We start from the raw sequence: 22,736 nt of genomic DNA, 5'->3' as shown, positions 1-22,736 counted from the left end.
TGTACATTCTTTTTTTAATTATTCTATAGATGCATAAGATTAACTAAAATTAAGACAGTCTTACAGGCTTACCTTTAAATGACTTTCATGGCTTTAACTGAGCCTATGATGAATGTACAATGATAATTCAAAAATAAGACAAGACTTATGAATAAAAACTTCTGCCTTTAGGGCTGGAGATGTACCTCAAAGATAGAGTGCTTGCCTAGCATGCTTAGGGCCCTGGGTTTGATCCCCAGCACTGCAGAAACAAAAACAAAAAAATAACTACTGTCTTTAAACCTGAGTGAACTTTTAGCTCAAAAAGGTTTGACAGCTATTGCTAACATGAGAGCCAAGTATTGTTTCCATGGAAACTTGAGGAATAAACCTGATAATTTGGCTGTCATTCTCTTGGGAGGCATTAAAAACCAAGACAGAAAGTTCATGGGAACAGTCTGTTTCTACACTGTCATTTTCTCTCAGGCTGCGTTTCGGATCAAGTGGTACCTGCAAGGCAGAAGGGTACAGCATTGGCAAAGTTGGCTCGAACTTTCTTGTATGGGTAACCTGCATGTAAGCAAAGGGCTGACTCCTTGTGATTCAGGGCTACACCTTCTTAGAAGAACTTACTTTTTCTTTTGTGGTTCTGGGGACTGAACTCAAGGCCTTGAACATTCTAGGCAAGTGCTCTCTTACTGGAGAATCTGAATCAAATGAATTAGTAGGCATGCTTCGGGCCCATCTCTAAAATAATAAGCCAGTTTTTAAAGACAAGAACAAAAAAGACAAAGCCAGTAGTTAACATGCAAAGGCAGTTCTTTTTAAAATTATTCCTGGTGATTCTTTTGAAAAAAGAAAATGCCCTGTATAGACAGAAGGAGGGACATGTTCCAAGAAGCCCTCCCAGCAGGGGTTCACTGATACATGACACTGTGGCAGACCACAGGGGAGGAAAGCAGGGAAGGGCCAGAGGCCTGAACACTGCAAAAGATTCCTGCAGCCCTTCCCCTTCAAAGCAGGTCTAAGGCTTGCCCTGAGTAGACCTTTTGGAACAGGCAGAAGCAGCCTTTCTCAGGATGTCAGATTCACTTCAATTAACTAGTTAATAAAATTAAAAATCAATCTTAATTTTTTTTTAATTTAGAAGATTAAATCTAATGGTTTATTAGATTGCTGAAATGAAGATTTTGAAACTTAAAAACATTTCAAGTTATACATAAAACTGAGATTGGGTCTTTGCCCTTGCCATTCATAGAAATTGAATTCTGTTTAGTCATTTCACTGAGGATTTGGGATTTGCTGTTATTTTTAATCTCATTGAGAAGAAGAAGGAAGTTTAAGTTTCAGTCTTGTTTTACTATTTAGCTAGTTTACAACCTAAGCCAGCTGTCTCCAAAGAGGGGCAATTGTACCCCCTGAGGGACATTTTGCAGTGTCTGGAGACATTTTTTGATTGTCTCAGTTGGAGGAAAGGGTTGGGGTGCTTCTGGCATCTGGTAAGTAGGAGCTCCAGATGCTGCTAAACATCCTACAGTATCAGGGACAGCCTCCCACACAAAGAAACATTCAGCCCACACATCAGTAATGCTGAGGTTAAGAAACTGCTCCATGGCACACACCTGTAATATCAGTTACTCAGGAGGCTAAGGCAGAAGGATTGCAAGTTTAAGGCCAGCCTCAGCAACTTAGCAAGACCCTCACTCCAAAAAATAAAAATAAAAAATAAAAAAAAATTCAAAGGGCGGTAGTGTAGCTTAGTGGTAAAGCTCTCTCCTAGTGATCAATCCCTACAACCTACCAAAAAGAAACTGCTATGTGCTAAGACATGGCACACACGTAGACCAGGCATACATAGACCATAATGATTGACAGCACCTAACAAGATGTGCAGTTTTCTTTCAAGCAACCTTAAGAAAGAAGATAATGTGTCAAACGTTCATCGTGGCCAACAAATGAAACTGCCTTGAACTTCATAGACATACTATTAGATCCTACTCTTGACCTTTCCCATAAGGGATGAAAACTGTGTTTGTTTTCAGGTGTAGAACATGTATTCCTTATGTCTACTGGTGATACTCAAAGAATTACTTTTGCATAAGAGGAAGAGCAGAGCCTTTTAGCAGAAGTCCACTGTTGGGCTTAGCCTTCTCTTCAGATATGGCTTTCCTCACCTCCTGTGCTCTAATTGAAGGAAGGAAGTGGAATCCTGCCAGATATCCAGAAAGTCAGTCACATTCTAAAATAGGTCTGTGGCCGGCCAACTGCCTGAAATCCACATGATTTTAACCATGTACGGAGAATCAGCTTCTTCTCTAGAAGAGTGTTCCGTGCTATTGGGAGATAAGAGTTCAGAGACCCAGCCGTGTGTGCCTCAGTGAATTCTCCAGGGTGCACTTTGAGAACATGAGGCTAATTATCTGATAGGGACAATCCCCATGCTCAGAAACCTGATGGGGCTTGGTGCCCACTGGATGTGGACTGTGTTCTGGAGGTAGGAGGCCCTGGAGGTCCTGGGGGCAGGCATGGAGCAGGCCCAGCATGGGGCAGGCCCAGTGTGCAGAGTGCTCAACTCTGAAAATACTTCCCGCTTTTTCTTCAGAACCTGAAACCTCTGTGAGCTCCCTGCACCTCCCTGCCCATTTCATTATTCAGCAGGGTTTCCAGCCGCTGGCCTTCCTCTGAGGCACTGCATTTACTGCCTGGTTGTGGCAAAGGGCTGAATTTTCTCTGTTCATAGCAATGCTTTAATTGAAAGAATTAAACAGTCAACTATGCAGATGAGAATCTACAGTTAGTTCTCAGGGTATTTAAATTCAACAGAAGAATAAACTAGTAGCTCTTAAATAAAAGCTTGTTTACACTTGAAGTGTGTGTTGGGGATTTTCCTTAGCAAATAAGCTCCCTCCAGGCCGCAGAAGCCTGCCCTGGGCCGAGGAGGTTTACCATCACCAGATTAGTACCTGCATGACATGAAGACCTGTGGGGCTAATGCTTGATAGCAGTGAACGTGTATTTATGAACAAGGTCCTTGTCTAATGAGAGAACTGTGCTCTGCCTCGAGTTTTCAGTACATTGTATTTTGTAAAAAATCATAAATATAAAAATATTTTTATTTTAAAATTATTTAAGAATTATATAGAAATAATTTTGCTTAGGTGTCACTCCTTAGATACCAAGACAAACAGTTCCAGAATTTCTTTTTTCATTGCTGTATTTTCTAAAGTTCATCAGTTTTTCCCCAGCCGCTCACCAGGGCCTTAAGTCCCAGCCTATTTAGATTAGTATTGCAGAAGACCAGTTTTTCAGAACTGAATCTGAATTTCTTTTTGTTGTTGTTGATGGGCTTTTATTTTATTTATTCATAGGCGGTTCTGAGACTCAAACTCAATGCCTCACACATGCTAGACAAGTGCTCCACCACTGAGCCACAACCCCAGCCCCCACCCCCACACCCGTCTGGATATCTTGAAAGTCCTTAATCTCTTTCCCATGTTCAGAAAACCTGATGGGGCTTGGTGCCCACTGACAAGCCACACAGGCCGCTGATGACTGAGCTTTTGCAGCTGCTTTCAGGGTCCTTCTAATGGGAAGGAATGTGGCTGTCTCTCTTCTAATCACCAGCCCTCTGACTACATCCCCTACCCAGGCCTCTGCCAGAAGAATAACCCTAATATGGCAAAACATGCGTGGTACCCGACATCTCAAGCATTAGAGTTCAGAGCTAGTAACCACATACGTAATTCATGGCTGGTATCTGACTCTCCATGGGGCAGAGTCCAAGTTCCTGTACGGTTGCTTTGTATTTTCAAATTTTCTCGACACTTTCTTCATCACTGAAGTTAATTTCCTGAAGTGTTGAACAATAGCTGTTGTGAAATAGACATGCTAGCATTTGATAGTGTGTGACAAGATAAGGCTTGTTATCAGTGAGAGGAAGAAGAGGTCGTGATCTGGTAGGTACTAATCAGCAATTTTGTTTCTTCCACATACTCCTGTGAAACGAAGCCGAAGCACTTGACTCTTAATTTGAAGAAATCAATCTGAATGTGCATTGAGGTTTATTTTCTTTCTCCCTATGACTCTAAAGTATCCTAAATTAAGGGTACTTGTGCAGTTGAAGACAAGAGTTTAGTGCTTGAAATTTGCCATCTATTAAATTGCATCTGTAGTGTTACTTTTAGAAACCTAAGTGAGAGGAATGCATATTTTCCAATTTGGAGGGCCTTAAAAAAAAAAAAAATCTTAGCACTTGCTTTAATTACCATAACCTAAATACCCTCAACTTTTTAATCGTGTGTTGGAATTTCGTTCTGTAGTTGAATTTTCAGAAAGAAGAAAAAAAAATAGCAAATCAATTGGTGGCAAATATTAAGTTTGGGTTTACTTTCAGTAAAATCTAAGATCTGTGATCTGCATGTTCCATATTCTAAGTGGTCATTGATACCCTTAAATAGAGTAAAAAAATGTTTTGACATGATGTTTTAACAGAAAGGATTTGGTCCTAAATTCTATTAAAGATTAAATTTGACCCCAGAGCCACCTTATCTAATCTTTGTAGTTAATTAAGTTACATGTAGGACCTGCCCAAAAAAGGAATGAAGGACTGAGGTCTTTCAAGATAGCACTTGTCTGTCCAAACCACAGAGCTCAGAGGCTCAGGCCGGCTTCCCTCAGTTTCCTGACCCAACAGGCTCTGTCTCAAGTTCTCTTCCACGGTGGGTCTGTCCTGCTGCCCAAGTGTTCGCCTGCCTCTTGCCCTTAGAGTATTTTATCAGTTGCTTTGAAAAATAACTGGGCTTCTGCTTTTGTATCATTTAATCGATAGTTTAAATAGTAAGTATCTTAAGTAAAGATGAAAAACAAAAGTCATAATGTATAATGGCAAAATAAACGAGCACACATTAAGTTTTTTCACGAGAGCTATATTTATCTCATTGTGCCCATGAGGTTTTTTTTTTTTTTTTTTTTCATCTCTAGTTTTGCAACCAGCAGAGATCATGAGCCCTGTGAGAAACGAGAGAGGAAGGAAGGGACTGTGGGCCACGTGTGGGCAGGATCTTGAGGCTAGTCAGTTTACGTTTTCGTTTATTTCTTGACAGACCTGTGAGGTCCACATTCATGCATTCATTCATCTAACAAATATCGATTAAGGACCTGCCTTCTAGCCAGCGCTGGGGACCCACCATCATTGAAGTTTAGGTCAGGAGGTTCCCTGGGCTGTGCACAGCCAGCTCTTTCTCAGCTCTGGGCTCTGCTATGGGTGTGTGTGTGGGGTGGGGGGGGGGTCTGTCTATCCCACACTGCAGCATCTTTATATTATATCCCAGGGATGGAGTAGAATGGAGGAAGATCCCTGGGCTAACTATTTAAAATTCCCTTCTCTGAATTGGCAGAGCAGCTGATACAGTCCTCATTTCATAGATAGAGAAATAGCCTCAAATCTTGCATCTGCAGCTGTTTTCCCTCCTCTGATCCACATACCTACGAGTACTTCATCCTTTTAAATCAGCAGTGGTATAGTCTTTCAGCATATGGACTCTGGGAGTATTCTTAGAAGTTTCACTCTCATCTTTATTTCTATAGTAAACCCATTCACTCAGAATTTTTTTTTTTTCTTTTTTTTGTACTACAGATTGAACCCAGAGGTGCTTTACCACTGAGCAACACCCTCAGCCCTCTCTATTTTTTATTTTGAGACAAGGTCTGTCTTAGCTGCTTAGGACCTCACTAAATTACCCAGGCTGGCCTTGAACTTCTCATCTTCCTGTCTCAGCCTGTTGAGTCACTGGGATTATATCACTCAGTGTTTTTTTCTTTTTTTAATCTTCTTAGCTTTTAATCTGGGCAAGATGCTAAGTTAAGAGCCAGAGATAGGTGTAGATAATAAGATTTTTTTAATCCAGGCTTCTCTAAAGCTTATGTTCTTTGAAAGCTTGCAGATATTTAATAAGTAATTATACAGTTATGTAACATGATTCTGATATGTTCAGAGTGCCAGGAGAATTTAGACATGCCTCTGAGAAAATGAAATTCAAGCCAAGAATTAATGGTTCCTTGCATTTGGATAATAACTTCATAAACTTGTTATTAAAAATCTCTTTAAAAAACTATATATATATATATATATATATATATATATATATATATTTTTTTTTTTTTTTTTTTTTTTAAAAAAAAAAAGCTACAACATGAAGTGATAGGCTAAATCAATTGTTCCTGGTTTAAATGTGGAGGCCAGGGAGATGCAGTGCTGGGGGCCAAGTGCCTGGATTAACCTGGGGCTGATCCGCTGATCCTTGGTAAACCTACTAGGAGAATCCCCAGAGCTGGCCATTCATGGTGATTTGGTAATCCTCCACACACTCCCTATAGGAGCAATGTTGTCCGCCAGAGGTGTGCTAGAAAGTCAGTTTTAAAGATCAAATCTCTCCTTGATCAATTACATTTCAGCTCCTATCCCTTGATTATAGCATAAAGAGTATTTGACTTTACTTTCTTGGCATCTTTCCCTTCAACCTCTTACTGGATAGAGGATGATTTGAGAGCTGACACCTATTTTATTCATCTTCAGGTGTATTATGCCTGTACCAAACTTGTAAAAATTTTTGACATTTTCTATCAAAAAAAAAAACATTTTTATACTTTTATTTTATTTATTTTTATGTGGTGCTGAGGATCAAACCCAGTCCCTCACACGTGCTAGGTAAGCACTCCACCACTGAGCCCCAGCCCCAGCCCATCAAAAAGACATTTTAAAGACACACATCCTCTGATATCATAACCTTAAAAAAAAGAGGTCATTGTCATTGTCCAAAGCTCTCTCAACCAGTGCTTCTCAAATTTCATATGCAAACAAATCACCAGGGAATGAAAATGGATTCTGATTCTGCAGGTCTGGGGTGGAGCTCAGCATTCTGCATTTCTGCCCAGCTCCCAGCTGACACCTGTGCTGCTAGAACCTGGGCCACACTTTGAGTAGCACTGTTGTGGGGAGAGCATTCCTGGGGCAGATAGCAAGGTACACGTTTAAATAAGAATTGACTTCCCACACCACCGAGCCCCCTGCTAGTAGACTGGGAGAGCCCAGGAACCATAGAGCATTGAACAGAGGTCCAATTTTAAATGACAGCTCAACTCCATTTGTCTTGTAAAACTGATAGAACCAGTTTCTGACCCTGATGTGTCCATGGTTACCAGGTTCATGACCCTGCCCAAAAGATGGAAAAAAAAACACCCAAGTAGTTGGAAGGTAACTACCAGCATTTGGGTAGCCTGGTGGAACTGTGACACAGCATCAGACATCTGCTTTTGTTTGCAGAACAGGTGGCATGTGCCCTTTGTTCCATTTCCTTTCTCCCCCTCTCCTGAGTCGCCAGGCCCCCACCTGCCTGTCCCAGCTGCTGGTGAGGGCTGTTGGTCCTCAGATGATTGAGATTAAAAGTGTCTTAACTTGTCAGATTAAATACATCTGCCTCTGGAAGTCTGAACTGAATGTGCTGGGCAGAGTCCTCGGATTTTTTTGTAGTGGGAATTCAGTCATCTTCATGGAATCCTTGTGTGCTTTGCAACATGGATGTGCTTAGATTTGCATTCTGCTTTGAAGTCTAGAGACTTCTAAAAAAAGAAAAGACATTGCTAACACCACATAGATCTTCCTGGGGAAGTTGAAATATTTGTGTGACCTTGAAACATAGGATTTGTGCATTTGGAAGAAGATGGCTAGGCTCTGTAGACTGCTGAATTTAAATATATATACACATACACACACACACACACACACACATACATATACAAATATATATATTTGTATATGTATATATATACACATATACACACATACACACAAATACATATATATAAAATGCAAGAAATCACAAACTGCTAGGTGGCATCTAATTCTACTTTTAATCAACAGTTGATTAAGAGGTGACCCCTTGTAGTCACGTGATGAGTGGCCATGGTTGTTTCCTGGGAGGTGAGCTTCTCCGTGTTTCAGATTTGCCAGCTACACAGGCACCACTTGTTTCCCTATCTGCTTTGCTGCCTTTCTCTTCTTGCTTGTTTCTGGTTCCACAGTTCAGCTCAGCCTTCCTGTGGCATAGTCTGTAGGCTAGTGATGCTTCCAGGGTACCTGAGGGTACGGGGAAAAGGCCTTTGTGGCTAGGGGCCATGAGGGATCAGCACTTTGGATCTCAAAGTTAAACTGCTACCCTCCACCCAGTTTCCCCCAGTGTCAATATCTTGCAAAACTATGATTTAATACCACAATTAGATTTCTTCTCTGCATTACAGGAAGCCCATAGTCCTTTTAAGTGGAATTGTTTCATTTTAAAAGGCTTTATAATGTGCTATTTAAAAAGAGCAAGCTGTAGAAAAATGTACAGTATGATGTGCAATTTTACAAAGTTCAAGAGAAACTGCATGTGTTGTCTGGAGATATACACCATATGTAGTAAAATAAAGGAAAGCAAAGCAATTACAGAAGTCGTGTCTAACTGTCATCTCTAGGGAGGAGGGGCCGTGAGATGGAACAGGGATTGCTCACAGGGAACAGATTTGGTGGTGCTCAACTTCTTAAGTTGGTGGATATATAGAATTTTAGTATTCATCTGCTTTATAACCTACATGTATATTTCTCTTCTAATAGTATCATCCTTTATCATAAATATAATAAGAATGCTTAGAAAGCCATGTCTTAGCATAAAAGTTCTCATTTTTGGCCCCTTTGTATTAATATTTTAAAATTACAAAAATAATAAAAGGAACCGCAGAGGGAAGGAACGTTCTATAACCCCGCACCCATGACACAGCTACTGTTTCATTTTATGCTCCCTGTACAAATAGCTATGGCTGTTTATGTTCTTAGTTATAATTGCAGTGCATGTAGCTGTTCATCTTACACAGTGGACTGATGGTCTTTCTATAGGGTGGTTTTCATGGCTTAGTGGTATTCCCATGAGTAGAATTCCCTTGGTGGAATAAACTGTTTCAACTTCTCCACTGTTCCAGAGCATCATCAGGATTCTTACATTTATTCCACAACTAATTCCCTACACTGAAGGCATTCTGCTTTATACTAGAATTATAATGATAAGCCCAAAGAGCTTTAATCTCCATATCCTTGTGGAATTTAGAATCTAATGAAGAACAGTTCCTGATATATTTTTTTTTTTGCATTTTGACCACATCTGTCCTTGGACTTTAACTTTTTATTTTAGTGAATTTTGGATTCATGTGTTATTGCGAGAAATGAAACAAAGGGATTCCATTATGCCCTCCACCCAGTTTCCCCCAGTGTCAATATTTTGCAAAACTATGATATAATACCACAAATAGGACATGGACATTGAAACAGTCCACCAGTCTGATGGCACCAGTTTCACGTTTGTTCATTTGTATGTTTGTCTGTGTGTCTGTACGAGTCTTCTGTGCCATTTTATTACATGGTAGGCGGCTGCATCCACCACTACCATCAAGGCTCAGAACAGTTCTGTCGCCAGGACACTGCATGATACCCATTTACAGCTACAGTTATTTCTACTCTTCTCCCTGGCAGTCATGACTCTGTTGTCTGTATCTGTGAATCACACACTGTACAACCTTGTAGTACTGGAGTTTTTCACTAAACTAAGTGAGATTTCCTTGAGATCATCCCGGCTCTGTGCATCAGTAGCTTGCTCCTTTCACGACTGAACAGTATTTCACTGTATGCATGTATTCATATGCCTGTTGAAAGACATTTGGGCTGTTTCCAGTTTTGTTCTGCCATGAATAAAGCTGTTGTAGACACCTCCTTAGTCTTTATTATGATGTTTATGTGGAAGAGGATATTAGTAAGCCTTTTGGCCTCTGTTCCCCAGCCACTAGTGTCTATTCCCATATTTGGAGAATCTTTATTGAACCCCAGATCAACCTCTGGTGAAGAGCGTAGTGTTTTGACTTTAAAATTTTGTACCTTAAAATACATTAATTTTGTCAGATGCAGTGGTACACACCTGTAATCCCAGTAGCTCAGGAGGCTGAGACAGGAGGATCTCAAGTTCAAAGGCAGCCTCAGCAACAGCAAGGCACTAAGCAATTTGGTGATACCCTGTCTCTAAATTAAAAAAAAAAAAAATACAAAAAAGGGCTGAGTAATTGAGTGCCCCTGAGTTCAATCCCCAGTAACCGCCCCCAACAAAATACATCAGACTGTGTGGCTAAACTCATCTTTTGTTCTTATAATTATTTTGTTATTGTCTTAGTCTGTTCAGACGGCTATAAGAAAATACTGTTGACTTGGGGAAAGGGGAACTTGTAAATAAAAGGAAATCATCTCTGCAGTTGTGGAGGCTGGAAGTCCAAGGTTGAGGTATCTGAAGACTTGGCGTCTGGAAACGGCTCACTTCCTGGTCCGTAGATAGCTGTCTTTTGGCTATAACCTGACATGGCAGAAGGGGTGAGGGACCTCTCCTTTAAGAATCCCATGTCATTCACTTTGGGGCTATTATCTCAACAGACTCCCTTCGGGGGACATGAAGTGCATCTTCGTAGCAGTGAAGAGTATCCTCTTCCCATCTTCATTGTTCTTTAGAACTTATGAGGGTGAACCCTGGTTTTCTCTTGGATTGCTTGTCCCTGAGGAATGGGGACCTCTAGACAGAGAGGTTTCTCCACAGACACTCGCTCAGGGGGCGCAGTGATCCTTGGAGTTGATGGGAGGTATTTGAAAGGGTTGGGAGACTCGCAGGGCGGATAAGGCACATCTGGATCTTAAGCCTAAAGCTCTGATCTTACTTCTGACCTCTGAAAAATAAACCTCCAAAAACCCAGAAGCAGTGGAACAGTATTGCAGCATGTTGGGCTTGCTGTATGTCAGTGGAGCCCGGGAGCAGGGTGCACAGCAGAGCAGGAGGGAGGGAGCACAGGAACCACTGTTCTGCTGCAGGGAGACTCTGGTTCCAGTGTGTCTTCTGAAATCTCATGAGTCTATAGAGTAGAAAGCGCGTGGGCCACATGGGGGGGAGGTGTGCCAAGAGGTGGTTTGGTGACCTGTTTGGTTACTGTGTGTTTATGATGTAGGTCAGACGCTCAGCTGCTGAGATTTTTATTGTTTTCCTTTTGAGTGGTTGGGCGCGGTCCTCGCTTTCCGAGAAGGTGGAAAGTCCAGGAGCCCCAGAGGCTGGGGAGTCGCTCTGTTGCACAAGTGAAGCTGGCCTTGGCCACATGACGACTGGCCAGCATGTGCCCAGAGACTTGATCGGTGCAGGGATGATGTGACCTTGGTGCCTTGTCAGTGAACTGGTGGGGAAGGGGGGGAGCATCCCTCGAAGATGATGGCAGTACCTTAGGTGGCTCTCGTTTGCTTTTTACTTCTTTTTCTGTCCCACTGCTCTTGAGAAAGTCTAAAATCTTCACCTGGGAATGGTAAGGTCTGAAGTCTGATTCTGATGTGCTTGTCTGAGATTCCTCCATGCTGTGAACACATTCCTCACTCTGCGGTCCACACTCGGGCCACCTTCCCCCCACTTCCCACAGCGCCCCCAGGTCTGTGGCGTGCGCTGATTATTGTGCCTGTAACACCAACACCTGCAGTAGTCACGTGGACTGCAGGCCTCAGTGAGACCCAGCTTGCTCTTGGAAGCCTTCCTGAGCTTCCACCCACCCCACCTGGTGCTGTGGCATACATGCATTCCTTCATGCCGTCCTCACCTGTGATGGTGGCCCTGACTCTCAACTAGCTGCCATCAGCATCCACCACCCCAGACTGTCCTGAGGACGATGACCCCGTTTCTGTTCACTGTTGACTCTGTAGTGCCTGGTGCAGCACTTGGCACGCAGTAGCTGCTACTCATTAAGTATTTCCCCAATTAAAGAATCAAATCAAGAAAATATTGTGACATGGAGTTTATTATTGTAAAATGGACTTAGTGCATGTTTTTAAGGGCCAGTTATATATGGCTATAAAATTATTGAAGTGTCTTAGAAGCCTGAGAACCATAATTCTTTCCTTTTTTTTTTTTTTTTCTTTCAGGCGGGGACCAGGGCTTACTGAACACATTTTTTAGCAGCTGGGCAACAACAGATATCAGAAAACATCTGCCATTTATTTATAACCTAAGTAGCACTTCTATATACTCCTACCTCCCAGCATTTAAAGCGTAAGTGCGGGTTGCTTCACTGCTGTGGGACAGGGAGGGTGGGGGACTGGGGTGAAGGTTCTTTGGGCGCTTCATTATCTTTTTGAGGGAAATCCCTGTTGGGGACCTGGGGGAAGTTTTTCTCTTGTGAGAAACGGATGGGAGAGGTTTGATGTCATCGATTGCACTGTGATTGGAGTAAACTGGGGTTCCTGAGCCGCCTGGGGGACAGGGTTCCTATGGACAATGGGTGCCCAACCTCAGGTGACTCCTCATGCTGGTCTGGAATGCAGAATGTGAGGTCCACAGCCTAGGCACAAGCCTCCTGCCTGCAGGCACTGCCAAGCGTGGGTCTCCTTCTCCCTGAGCGTGTGAATTGCGCCTCCAGATGGGTGTGGGGAGCCTGGAAACAGGAGCTCCATGGGCCGTAGTTTGGAGTGAGGGTTTGGAGCCCGGTACAGCCACTTGGTAGATGGTGACCAGGGCTGGATGGGCAGCAGCCTCCGCCTCAGGGTCTTCCTGAGAGGTAAGCATGCCACTCAGCCAGGGGAGCACCTGGCCTGCCCCTGGAGCTCAGGAAGTGGGAGCTTCTTGTCATGTTGGTTGAGAGCCAGCACAGAGTTCAGACCCATCCCTGAAGCCAGGGCCGGGCTGTGTCCTGCTCTGCCATTTACCCGCCATGTTTCAGTCCCCCACATGCTAAACTAGGAGGAAAATGGTGTCTGCCTCGTTGGCTGTCAAGAGGAACAGTGTGTGGGGCTGGGGTTATGGCTCAGCGGTAGAGCGTTTGCCTTGCACATGCAAGGCCCTTGGTTCGATCCTCAGCACCACATAAAAATAAATAAAATTATTGTGTACAACTACAAAAAAAATAAATATTAAAAAAAAAAAAGAAGAACAGTGCATTAGTGCACATCGAGTGCTCACTGGACATCTGCTGTTTTGGTAACGTCCTCGTGTGGCAAGGTCCCTGGTGCAGTCCTGATACCACCTCACTCTCTCCCGGGAGGGCCCCGCCCTGCCCTCTAGCCTCTGACTCATTGGTGTAGAACTTGAAGATTCAGATTTCTTGAACAGGGGCCTAGCTGTCAGGCTGATCCTGAGCTCCGAAGCCCTCAGTTGGAGTTGGGCTGGTCTCTGCCATCCCTGTGGCGCAGGGACATTCCTTTAGTGAGCCGGAAAACAAAGGGCCTTTCACTCTTCAGGTTGCAGACCCAGAGCCTTCTGTCTTCCTTGTGCTGCAGTAATGAGAGAGTCTGGCTATTTGTGGGAGTGTTTCCTTTTCTGTTCTTTTTCAGGGCACACTCTGTCAGCGTCCCCCAGATAAGGGTGACAAGGATCATACCACCTTGTGTTCTGTCCTCCCTGCTCCTTTGGCATCTGCTTCTGACTTATTATAGCCTCCCAGTCCCCCTCCCATCTGCAGGGATGCAGGCAAGCTCCAGAACCTACCATCTGTACCTGAGTACAGCAGACTGAACAGGGCTCCCTGATATTTTCACTTCTGAGTCCTTGGCCTCGGAAAAAACAAATCTGCCTTGCCTGGGATGGTGGACCTGGATTATTTTAATCCTTATTGCCTCATACCTAATGCTTCCATTTTGAATAATGTTTCTATACAAACCGTGTCAGCTTAGCCCTCCAGAGTTGAATTTGTCAATAGCAGGGCAGTTGCTTACAGCTTAATTGACTAAATTTATCTTAGCAAGCCAAGAGGTGAGAGTGTGAAGGAGAGTGTTTGATAGTGGGACCATCGCCCGGTGAGCAGGTGTCTTGGGATGAGACATTGGGGAGGCAAGTCTGACATCTCCCAGTTGGCCTGAGTTCCCAGTCAGAGAGAGCCGAGTGTTTAATGGGTAACTGTTTTCCCTGTGGTTTAGTTTGACTAAACCATTAACATGGGAGAATCAGAGCAGGTGGAAAGGAGTTTACTTTAGGGCAGGGAGATTGACGTCTGCTATGATGTTGACTCCCTTCTCTTAAGAACCCAGTTGTTTTATATCCTGTAAATTAATTTTCCAGGAAAAGTTTCAGGTCTAAATTACCAAAATGGCTGGATGGTTTCTTGTTTCTGGCTCAATGAATGAGCGCTAATTTTGGAAATCTTGGTTTATTGCCATTAGCACGGAGTGTGACGCTGTGGAAATGGGGAGCGTCACTGTGCGTTGGCCAGACGTCAGCTGGCGGTCAGGAGCAGTTCGGCTTCTGCGCAGGGCCCTGGGGACATTCACTCTACACACCTGTGACAAGACTGCTCCAAGTGATGCCTCCCCTGGCCCACTGCCACCTGTTAGGGAGTATTGAATGCAGACCAGAGAACTCCTTTTCCCTTCTCTCTGCCACAACACATTTTTTTGCTTTTCTTGCAGAGAACTATCTTCAGGGTTTTTTTCCCTTATATTTCCTTACCCTTGGGGAAGGAATGAAGAGATGTAGGAAGTAGCTTTTATGTTTTAGTTTCGGTCATCTAAGTCCTTTTGCTGAAGTAGCCCATGCTGAGTGGCAGCCTCCATAGCTGGTCCTCAAAGAACCTGTGGCTGCAAGGCCCCACTACTGGGTCCAGAATGACTGCCACAGCAGACTCCAGGACGAGGTCACTCTGTCATAAGCTGACTTCCCTAGGTTGCCACGGTGGTGCAGGTGGAATGGAGACCCAGGGAGTGGTTTGGAGTAACTTGGGCTTGGTGGCAGAATAGCTGGAGAATCTGTCTCAGGTCTCCAAATGGCTATGCACCATTAGGTCACCAACGCATATCTAGACATCCCAGAATGTTGGGTCTTAGCTATCTCAGAACAGTGCAGCCCTTGAACAGTCTGCTATTATGTGAAGTTTCAGCTAAAGAACAGCCTGATTGAATCAAACTGGACATGAATTTGAGCCTTGAAGTGGTTCATATCTAATGTCTTTCTCTACATGTCATATGCACAGAAGAAAGCACAAGGGAAACAGACTTGATAGTTTTACACTTTGAGTATAACTTCTGAAAAACAAATTTAGCAAGTAATTTTTCTGTGTAATAGAAGATCCTCTTTAACATAGTCTAATTTGAGAGCTAAAATGTTTGGTTTAGTCATTATTAAGTTAATTTGTAGTGTATGCATTGGAAAACAAGTTATAAATATGTTTCTTAATGAAATACTATTATTAAAAGTGCCATGGATGGTGTTTGGGATACAGTTGACTTTTAATGAATATTAGTGGTTTGTTTGTTTTGTTACATTTCTCCAACTGGAGGGTCTGCTTTATTGACATACCATAGAATTTAGTTTGTGAATAGTGCTTAAAAAAAAAAATCTCATTTGTCTTTTTAAAATCAGTTATTTGGTGCCGTTTAGCTTTCTGTTATATCCTCTAATAGATTTTTAGGTTATATCATGCTCCATAAAATATGCCTCAAGCAAAAATGCAGAATTTTCTGGTGTTGCTTCAAACCAGTACAGAAACAAATGGTCAAATGGATTGACTAACAGCCAGATTTACAAAATACATTTCATGTGGACATTTTACCCTATGGCTTGAGTTTAAATATGACCCCAAACCTGGTCTACTGAAAAATCTTTAAATTCTTACAATTATTTTTTTTTAACTTTTTTGAAGCTATTCACATACATTTCTTTTTCAAGAATGAGTCTTATTAACAAAGACCTCATCACACATATTTTAAATCAGTACTTCCCTGACAGAAATCAAACCTTGAGAGTCCTCAGGTTTTACCGCTCCTGGGAGCCCCCCACCAGGCGATGGTTCCTCCTGTCCCCTGGCCCTGGACTCCTGCTCTCCCCAGGACCATTTTCTGTGAACCTGTAACCTTTGTACGTTCATTTCTTTTTATATTCCTACCTCCTGGCCCCCAGGCCTGAGGCTCCTATAGTGTGGGCCACTCTTCTTTTCCAGCCCTTTGTTGACCGGCTGGCCATTTGTCCATCGGGCAGACCTGGAGCGTGGCTCAACAAAGGCCTCGAGATGAACAAGACACACCTGCTCAGGTGAGCAGCGTTCCCTGCCCCACAGGGCTCGGCCCGCCTCGGGTCGATTCTGGAGGAGGGGGCCAGCCGCTGTGTGGGTGCCCGTTCCTCTTGTCTGGGTGTTAGAGGTACCTGTGTGCCCACTTCTGAATGGGCCCTCTGGTCGCTGCTAACTTCATCTCCAAATTTTTCGTTTTTCAGAAGATCTGTCCTCTGCTACCTGTTCTGCTGACCTAAATTTCATCAACAGCCATTACTTTTTTTTTTTTTTTCTCCTTTTTATCTGTCCTGTGGATTGAATCCCAGGGCCTTGAGCCTTCTAGGCCAGCTTCACTCAGTCCCCGAGTACACCCCAAGCCCCACCCCAGCCTTTAGAGGCTGCTCTGACATCAGGTAAAAAAGAGCTCCAGGAGCTCCTGGGCAGAAGAAGTGCAGTTAGCTAGCAGTACCACTTCAGTGACCGGCAGGAGGGAGCAGGAGGCAGGCCGTCCTCAGAGGCCACAGGCCTGTGGGCTATATGCTGTATTTGTGCCACAGACATATTTCTACTATGCAGAATTTTCTTTCTTTTTTATTTTTAATTCAATTATCAATGCTTAAAATTTCACGAAACCCAGGTTTCTAACTTCTTTTGAAAAAAATCAAGCATGCGGTGGGCTGTGTCACATGTGGCTGTTGGAGGTGCGGGGGGGGGGGTCTGTGCCTGAACAATGGAAAGGAGTTTTGTCTCCTGAAATGGGAAGGAGGTGAGGGAGGCAGGGGGGCAGGGATTAGGGAGAGATGTGCAGAGGGTAGGGGCTTTGGGTGCAGGAAGCTGGGTGCTGTGGAGAGTGGAACAGGTGAGTAGATAAAAGCCAGATAAAAGAGAGGAAGTGGAGAGTTGTCAGCGTATAGAAGATAGTGCAACCAAGGCAATAATCACCTATGGAGAAGAGTCCTAAGATGGAGCCCCAAGGCAGGACAGTAGGGGGAGAAGGGACAAAGTGAAGGGAGACCCTGGGAAGTGTGGGGGCACAGAAGCCACACAAAGAAAATGTTTCAAGGAGAAGGCACCCCTTCTCAGATAAGGGGACAACAGAGAAATGGCACTGGACATGGAATGTGGAAATCACTGGTGACTCTGGTGGTACTTCGGTGCAGTGGCAGAGGAGGAAGCCTGATTCAGCCCACCCAAGGGGATGGAGACAGTGAATGCCAACAGCTCTTCTGAGGCACCTGCATGAGTGGGGATCAGGAGAAGGTGATGGCCAGCCACTGGGTGGGAACACGGGGTCCAGAGGGTGGTAGTGGTCATTTTGCAGACAGCAGCATTGCTGCCTGTTTTTATGTGGATGGGATCATGCATGCAGCGGGGGACACTAGAGTGATGTTTTTGAGTAGGTAAGGGGAGGTCAGGGGCCAGGACATTTGGCCTTGGAAACAGGAAGGAAGGAAAGCAGAGTGTGGTGTGTGCAGATGCTGCTAGGTGGTACAAGTTTTGGTTGAGTGAATGAAAGAGCAGTCAGCCAGCAGTGGAAGGACATGCCCACCCAGGAGTCCCCCAGGTCCTGGCTGTGTGCATCTTTCCCTCACCTAGTTGGTAAAGGGAGCCCAACCTGGTAATCAGTGTCGTGGACCAGATCCTGGTCTAAGGTTATTGAAGTCCAAGTTTGAGTGCTGACATTGTTCTGATTTTGGGGGCCCCATATAGAGGATTGGATTGCAGTGCAAGGACAAGTTGGATGTGTCCCTGATGGCCACTGTTGTTTACAGCTGGGAGGCAACTGTATTCTGGGGTGGCCCCTCGGCTCTCTGCAGCCCCGCCTCGCCCACCACCCTCCCCAGCATGATCCACCCTTGCACATGTGAGTTTGTGGCTCCTGGTGTAACCTTGGGGTAAGAAGGAATGCTTTGGTGAGAGGGCAGAGGTGGCTAGTGGGCTGGGGGGGAAGGGCTTGTGTATGGCTGTCCCCCAGTGTGTGGGTGAGTCTGAGAAGGTGCCCAAGAAAGAGGACATGAGTCATCACCGTGGGTGAGAGGATACTTGGCAGGGTCACCACGTTTTCCAGAGACATGTTGCACAGACCGTGCTCCTTCCCTGTCTTGTCTCTAATTCATCATCGCATACAAAAAGGCTTAGGGAAAACCCGAGTTGCTTCTGCGTGGGGGCTTCTGTGGACTGGTTCCTGTTTGCTTCTCAACGGCGCTGAAGTCTCTGCCACATGTCACCAGCTCCATTTCTCCATGACTAAAGTAGTCATGAAAATTCTATCTGGTCTTTTGGTAACACCAGGTCACAGGGATTACTTTAACGGCTAACATAAGCAGTATTATTGCTGGCTTGGGTTCAAACTCGGTCTTGTGATCTGGATGACTCTGGAGAGATTCTATCAAGTTAAAATTAGAACACTTATTTTAAGAGATGGACACAAGCTGAGACGAATCCCCCTCGCTGGGTCAGAATGAATGGCTCCCAGTAGCTTAGAGACCATTGTGATGTGTACCCAACTTTTTGTTTTTTTTTTTTTTCATTTGGCTGGCTGATAATGTGGTGGATAAATCAGGGAGTGAGTCAGTGAGTCTTCTGGTTACCCTTGTTCCGGGTGGAGGTCAGTTAAGCTTCGTCTTCTGACATCAACATTTCCCTTTCCTACTCATCTGCTGTTGTGCTTTTAGCTGAGCCCTTTAAATTCTGATAACCTGACTATGTTGCCTTTGGTGGGGAAGATGCAACTCTAAAAAAACATCCCAGGTTACTCTTTTGTGAGATGTACCCCCAAATTTGCGTCTATGCTAATTAATATATATTAATTAAGTAATTAATATATTATATATATATTTATGGAGCTGGTTCAAATATGGGTATTAGTAGTGCTGGGCAGTCGCTCTTCCAAGGAGCTGCACATCCGTAGTCCCTACAATTTTTTTTTTTTTTTTTAGAGAGAGAGAGAGAGAGAAGGGATTTTTAAATATTTATTTATTTATATTAGTTTTCGGGGGACACAACATCTTTGTTTGTATGTGGTGCTGAGGATCGAACCCGGGCCGCACATATGCCAGGCGAGCGGGCTACTGCTTGAGCCACATCCCCAGCCCGAGAGAGAATTTTTTTTATTATATTTTAAGCAAGAAATAATTTCCCCTTTACCCTATGACCTTGCTCCCACAGATATCATTTTGGTTTGATTTTTAGATTTTTATCAGTGACCCAGGAGTGAACTGATGGAGGGGACAGAAAATGATGAAAACATTCCTCAGGGAACATAATTCAGACTGAAAAAGAGTGACTCAAGACTCACATCTAGATTAATTGAAACTCTAGATTAAAAAAAAAAAAAAGCCCAGCATTTGAGACTTTGATTCGTTTGTTTAGTGTATGGTGTGTGGTCCTGAGAGCCTGTCGCACAAGCCCTCGGGGCTCCTCTGCTGTGTGATTGATGCTGCGTTGCCTTGGGTTAGAGCCTGGTTGCAACCATCCCTCCAAAACCCTCATGCAAGGGGGTGGGAGTGGGCCCAGACATTGCCCAGCCCAAGCCCAGGACACCCTGTTGGTTTCCATGGATGCGCTGGAGGACCTCCTTGCTTCAAAATGCCCAACCTGCCTTGGCCTCCCCCCATCATCCTGTGTGAGCCTCAAACTGTTCCCCACTGAGCAGCCACCTGAGTCCACTCTCTCTTGGCCTTCCTGCCACCTCAAGGGCCCCTGGCTGGCCCAGACCATACACGAGCACAGTGGCTCCCCAAGACCAGTGCTTCTCCCAGAGCCCTCGCCTACCTCCTAGGGCTCCTGCTGCTGTCTCTTCCCACAGATGTTAGGTGAGTGGCAGCTGCAGTGATCTAAATACCTAAAGCATCCAAAACCATTCCCGTTCCTTCCTGGACAGAAATAGGGCTGACCACTGCTTGTCCGGTGTCATCCGAAACCTCTGCATGATTTCTCTTTCCCTCCGCATCCTCCCGCTCCTGCTCTCTGTGCCTCCCACCCCTGCATCCCTGTGAGCTGCTTCTCTTGTATGCTACTCGCATCCTCCAGTTGATATTTGTTTTGATTTGTTGCAGAATCAGGGTCACTGCTGGGGGCATCTTCACACTCTAGAGTCCTACTCCCCTCTCTGTCCCTTTATTCTTGACCCCACCTTTATTGCACCCAAGGAATGTCTTGCCTTAGGGCAGAATGGGCAGTTCATCCACACTTGGAACCCCCAAGATCTGTTTTCTACCTCCAACAGGCTCATCAAGGAATTCCTTAACATGAAGGCTGCTCTGTCGGTGACAGGTCTTCCAGCAGACGCAGTTATTCCTGTTAGGGTAGGAGAGGTAAAGAATACATCTTGAGGAACAAGGGTCCTTCTCCTGGCCATAGAAGGAAACAGGGACTTAGCATTAAAGAGACCCTGGAAAGCCTGGATTCATGAAGGTGGAGCCCAAGTTCCAACCCACAGAGAGATGTAGGATGTGGTCTGTCCCCAAAAGGCATTCCTGTTGGCATTCAAGAGGAAGGCCTTGGGCCACACGGGGAGGTACCTAACCAGCTTGAGTCCAGGGAGGTTGGGAGGCTCCTAAGCCAGTCACCCGGAGGTGCTGAGCCACAGGATGGAGTGGGGCACAGACAGAGCAGAGGCTGAGGGTGTGCTCCTTCCCACCACAGAGGACCTGGCCTTCTCAGTGGGCAGGTGCAGTGGACCTTCATGCCCTTTTTCTTCGTGAGCTCTGAACCACCACTTTATGGACCGCAGTGCTGAAGAGCAGCTCGGGAGGACTCAGACACTGCCCACACAGGCCCCTTAGGAGCCGCCCTGCCTTTTCCCCCTAGACTGTGCAGACCGCGTCCCAAGAACAGGCCTTCTCCAGATTGTCGGTGGTCAGTGGTGTGCTTTGAAACTCTTTCTTGTTGGTCACTTTTGTTGCTGGGCCCTCACCTGTGCTTGGAATATCCCTTTTCCACTTTAAAACTCACCGACTGTGAGTGGGGAGTGACTACAATAGACTAACAGACGTCACTGTCAGACAGTACCCTTACAATCCTGGGAGGGTCTCACAGCAGTCCAGAGCCTCGGTGGAATCCAAGCCCTGTCACTCACCAGCCATGAGCTCCTAGACTGTTATTCAACCTTGTGCCTTGGTTTCCTCACATAGTTGTTTTGGGCATTAAATGAGGTAGCCCATGCACTTGCTAACCAGGGCCTGCCACTTGTGAGTGTTCACATATGTGAGCCGTTGCTCTCACTACTCCTGATGTTCGTGAACTGTCGGGAGAGCCCTTAGAGAGGAAGAGTCCACATGATGGCCAAGTTTTCCTTTATTTTAGCTAGCACTGCTCCCATGGTACAAAGTGCATGACATTTATGTTAGGCACAGGCTAATGTGAGTGTCAACATCAGGACAGGTTGAGGCTGAGAGGTTGCTTAACAGGAGGAGCAAGTAAGTACATGGCCCTGGGCAAGGAAGTTGAGTCAGGAGAGGGGAGCAAAGGAAGGGCCAGAGAGACCTGTCTGTCCCTGTGCACTGTTCAAGTGGAAGGGTTTGTGCTGCTAAGATGGGGCAGTGCCTGTCCACTCCCAACCTCCAGCACACAAGGTGCAGACCTCTGGGTGGGTTCCTGGTGGGTTCCCTTCCTTCACTGAACATGTGTTGAAGGGGTTATCTGAATCCTGCCCATCTTTCCCTGGCATCATCTGGTCCCTCCTTCCTGCACAAACAGTCCTCTGAAAATCCCACCTGCAGTCCTTGCCTGGGAATTTCCAGTCCCAGGCGTCAGCAGGGCCCTGGGAGTCCTGGCCTGCTTCCTCACTTGTGCTGCTGTTACTTATTTTTCCCTGTGTGGACAAAAGCATCCTGGACACATGTGGAGCATAGTGACTTAGGTGTGACAGTCGCCTGTTTACTGACAGTTCCTCTGTGCTCAAAAGTGGGTATGATGATTCCTGACCCTTTAAGGATACAACTCAGCATATAGGGGGTTAGGGGTCTCTATCAAGTGGTCCTTTCACTTTCAGAAGAAACAACATAAAAAAAGGAGGAACTTTACAGGTAGACTTTCTTTTTCTCATGGATCTCTGGAGTGGCTGCATGGTAGCGCTCAGGCCTTAGAAGCAAAACCACTAGATCTGGCACTTAATAGCTGAATGGTCCTGAGAGACTTAGTCTCTCTAAGCTTCAACTACCACGTTAATAAAGTCTACCTTGTAGGGATATTATCATTCCTAATGATGTCATTAAAGAAGTTGGGGCCCAAACATAGCAAACTCTTAGATGGTAGCCATTTAGCAGGTCCCCAATATTTGAGGGGAAAACAAAGCTTTAAGAGTGAGGACCATCCCCTAAGCAGAGTCTGCTCTGGCTTGATCTCATGGTCAGACCCATTGGCTCCCTCTGGGGTGGATCTGCCAGACTCTAACTTTGATGCCCGCTGCCGGGACATCTGCCCTGCATTGCCTTTCTTTCCTACCTGGAGCTTCCTCTCGGTCATGCTCACAGCAGTGTTGTACCCGATACTGGCCACCTTCGTGCCTTGAATTCCCTTACTGTCATCAGCCGTCCTGGCCTTGGAACTGAGTCACCCCCGCTGTCAGCACCCCTGCTGGCTGGCTGGGGTGCCCTCCCACCTCTGAGTTCTCAGCACTCACTGCTCCTGCTTCCCCTTTTGGCACGTAGTCATCTTTTTAAAAATTTTAATCAGTGTTTCTTTTT

At 45.1% G+C, this 22,736-nt stretch overlaps 1 protein-coding gene across 3 annotated transcripts in view; it reads left to right on the top strand.

Moving 5' to 3' along the window:
* The window catches only part of Gyg1 (glycogenin 1), a 33,747-nt gene that overhangs the window by 5,355 nt on the left and 5,656 nt on the right, over positions 1-22,736 (top strand). For all 3 annotated transcript variants that reach the window (XM_076868060.2, XM_076868059.2, XM_076868058.2), the window contains exon 5: positions 11,996-12,122. In XM_076868060.2, the coding sequence (XP_076724175.1) occupies positions 11,996-12,122 (127 nt within the window). The remainder of the gene's footprint in view (positions 1-11,995; positions 12,123-22,736) is intronic.

The sequence above is a fragment of the Callospermophilus lateralis genome, chromosome 10, assembly GCF_048772815.1.
Source record: "Callospermophilus lateralis isolate mCalLat2 chromosome 10, mCalLat2.hap1, whole genome shotgun sequence".
NCBI classification, from domain to species: domain Eukaryota; kingdom Metazoa; phylum Chordata; class Mammalia; order Rodentia; family Sciuridae; genus Callospermophilus; species Callospermophilus lateralis.
Note: the sequence above shows the minus strand (reverse complement) of the source record. Positions and strands in the feature narration are given on the sequence as shown.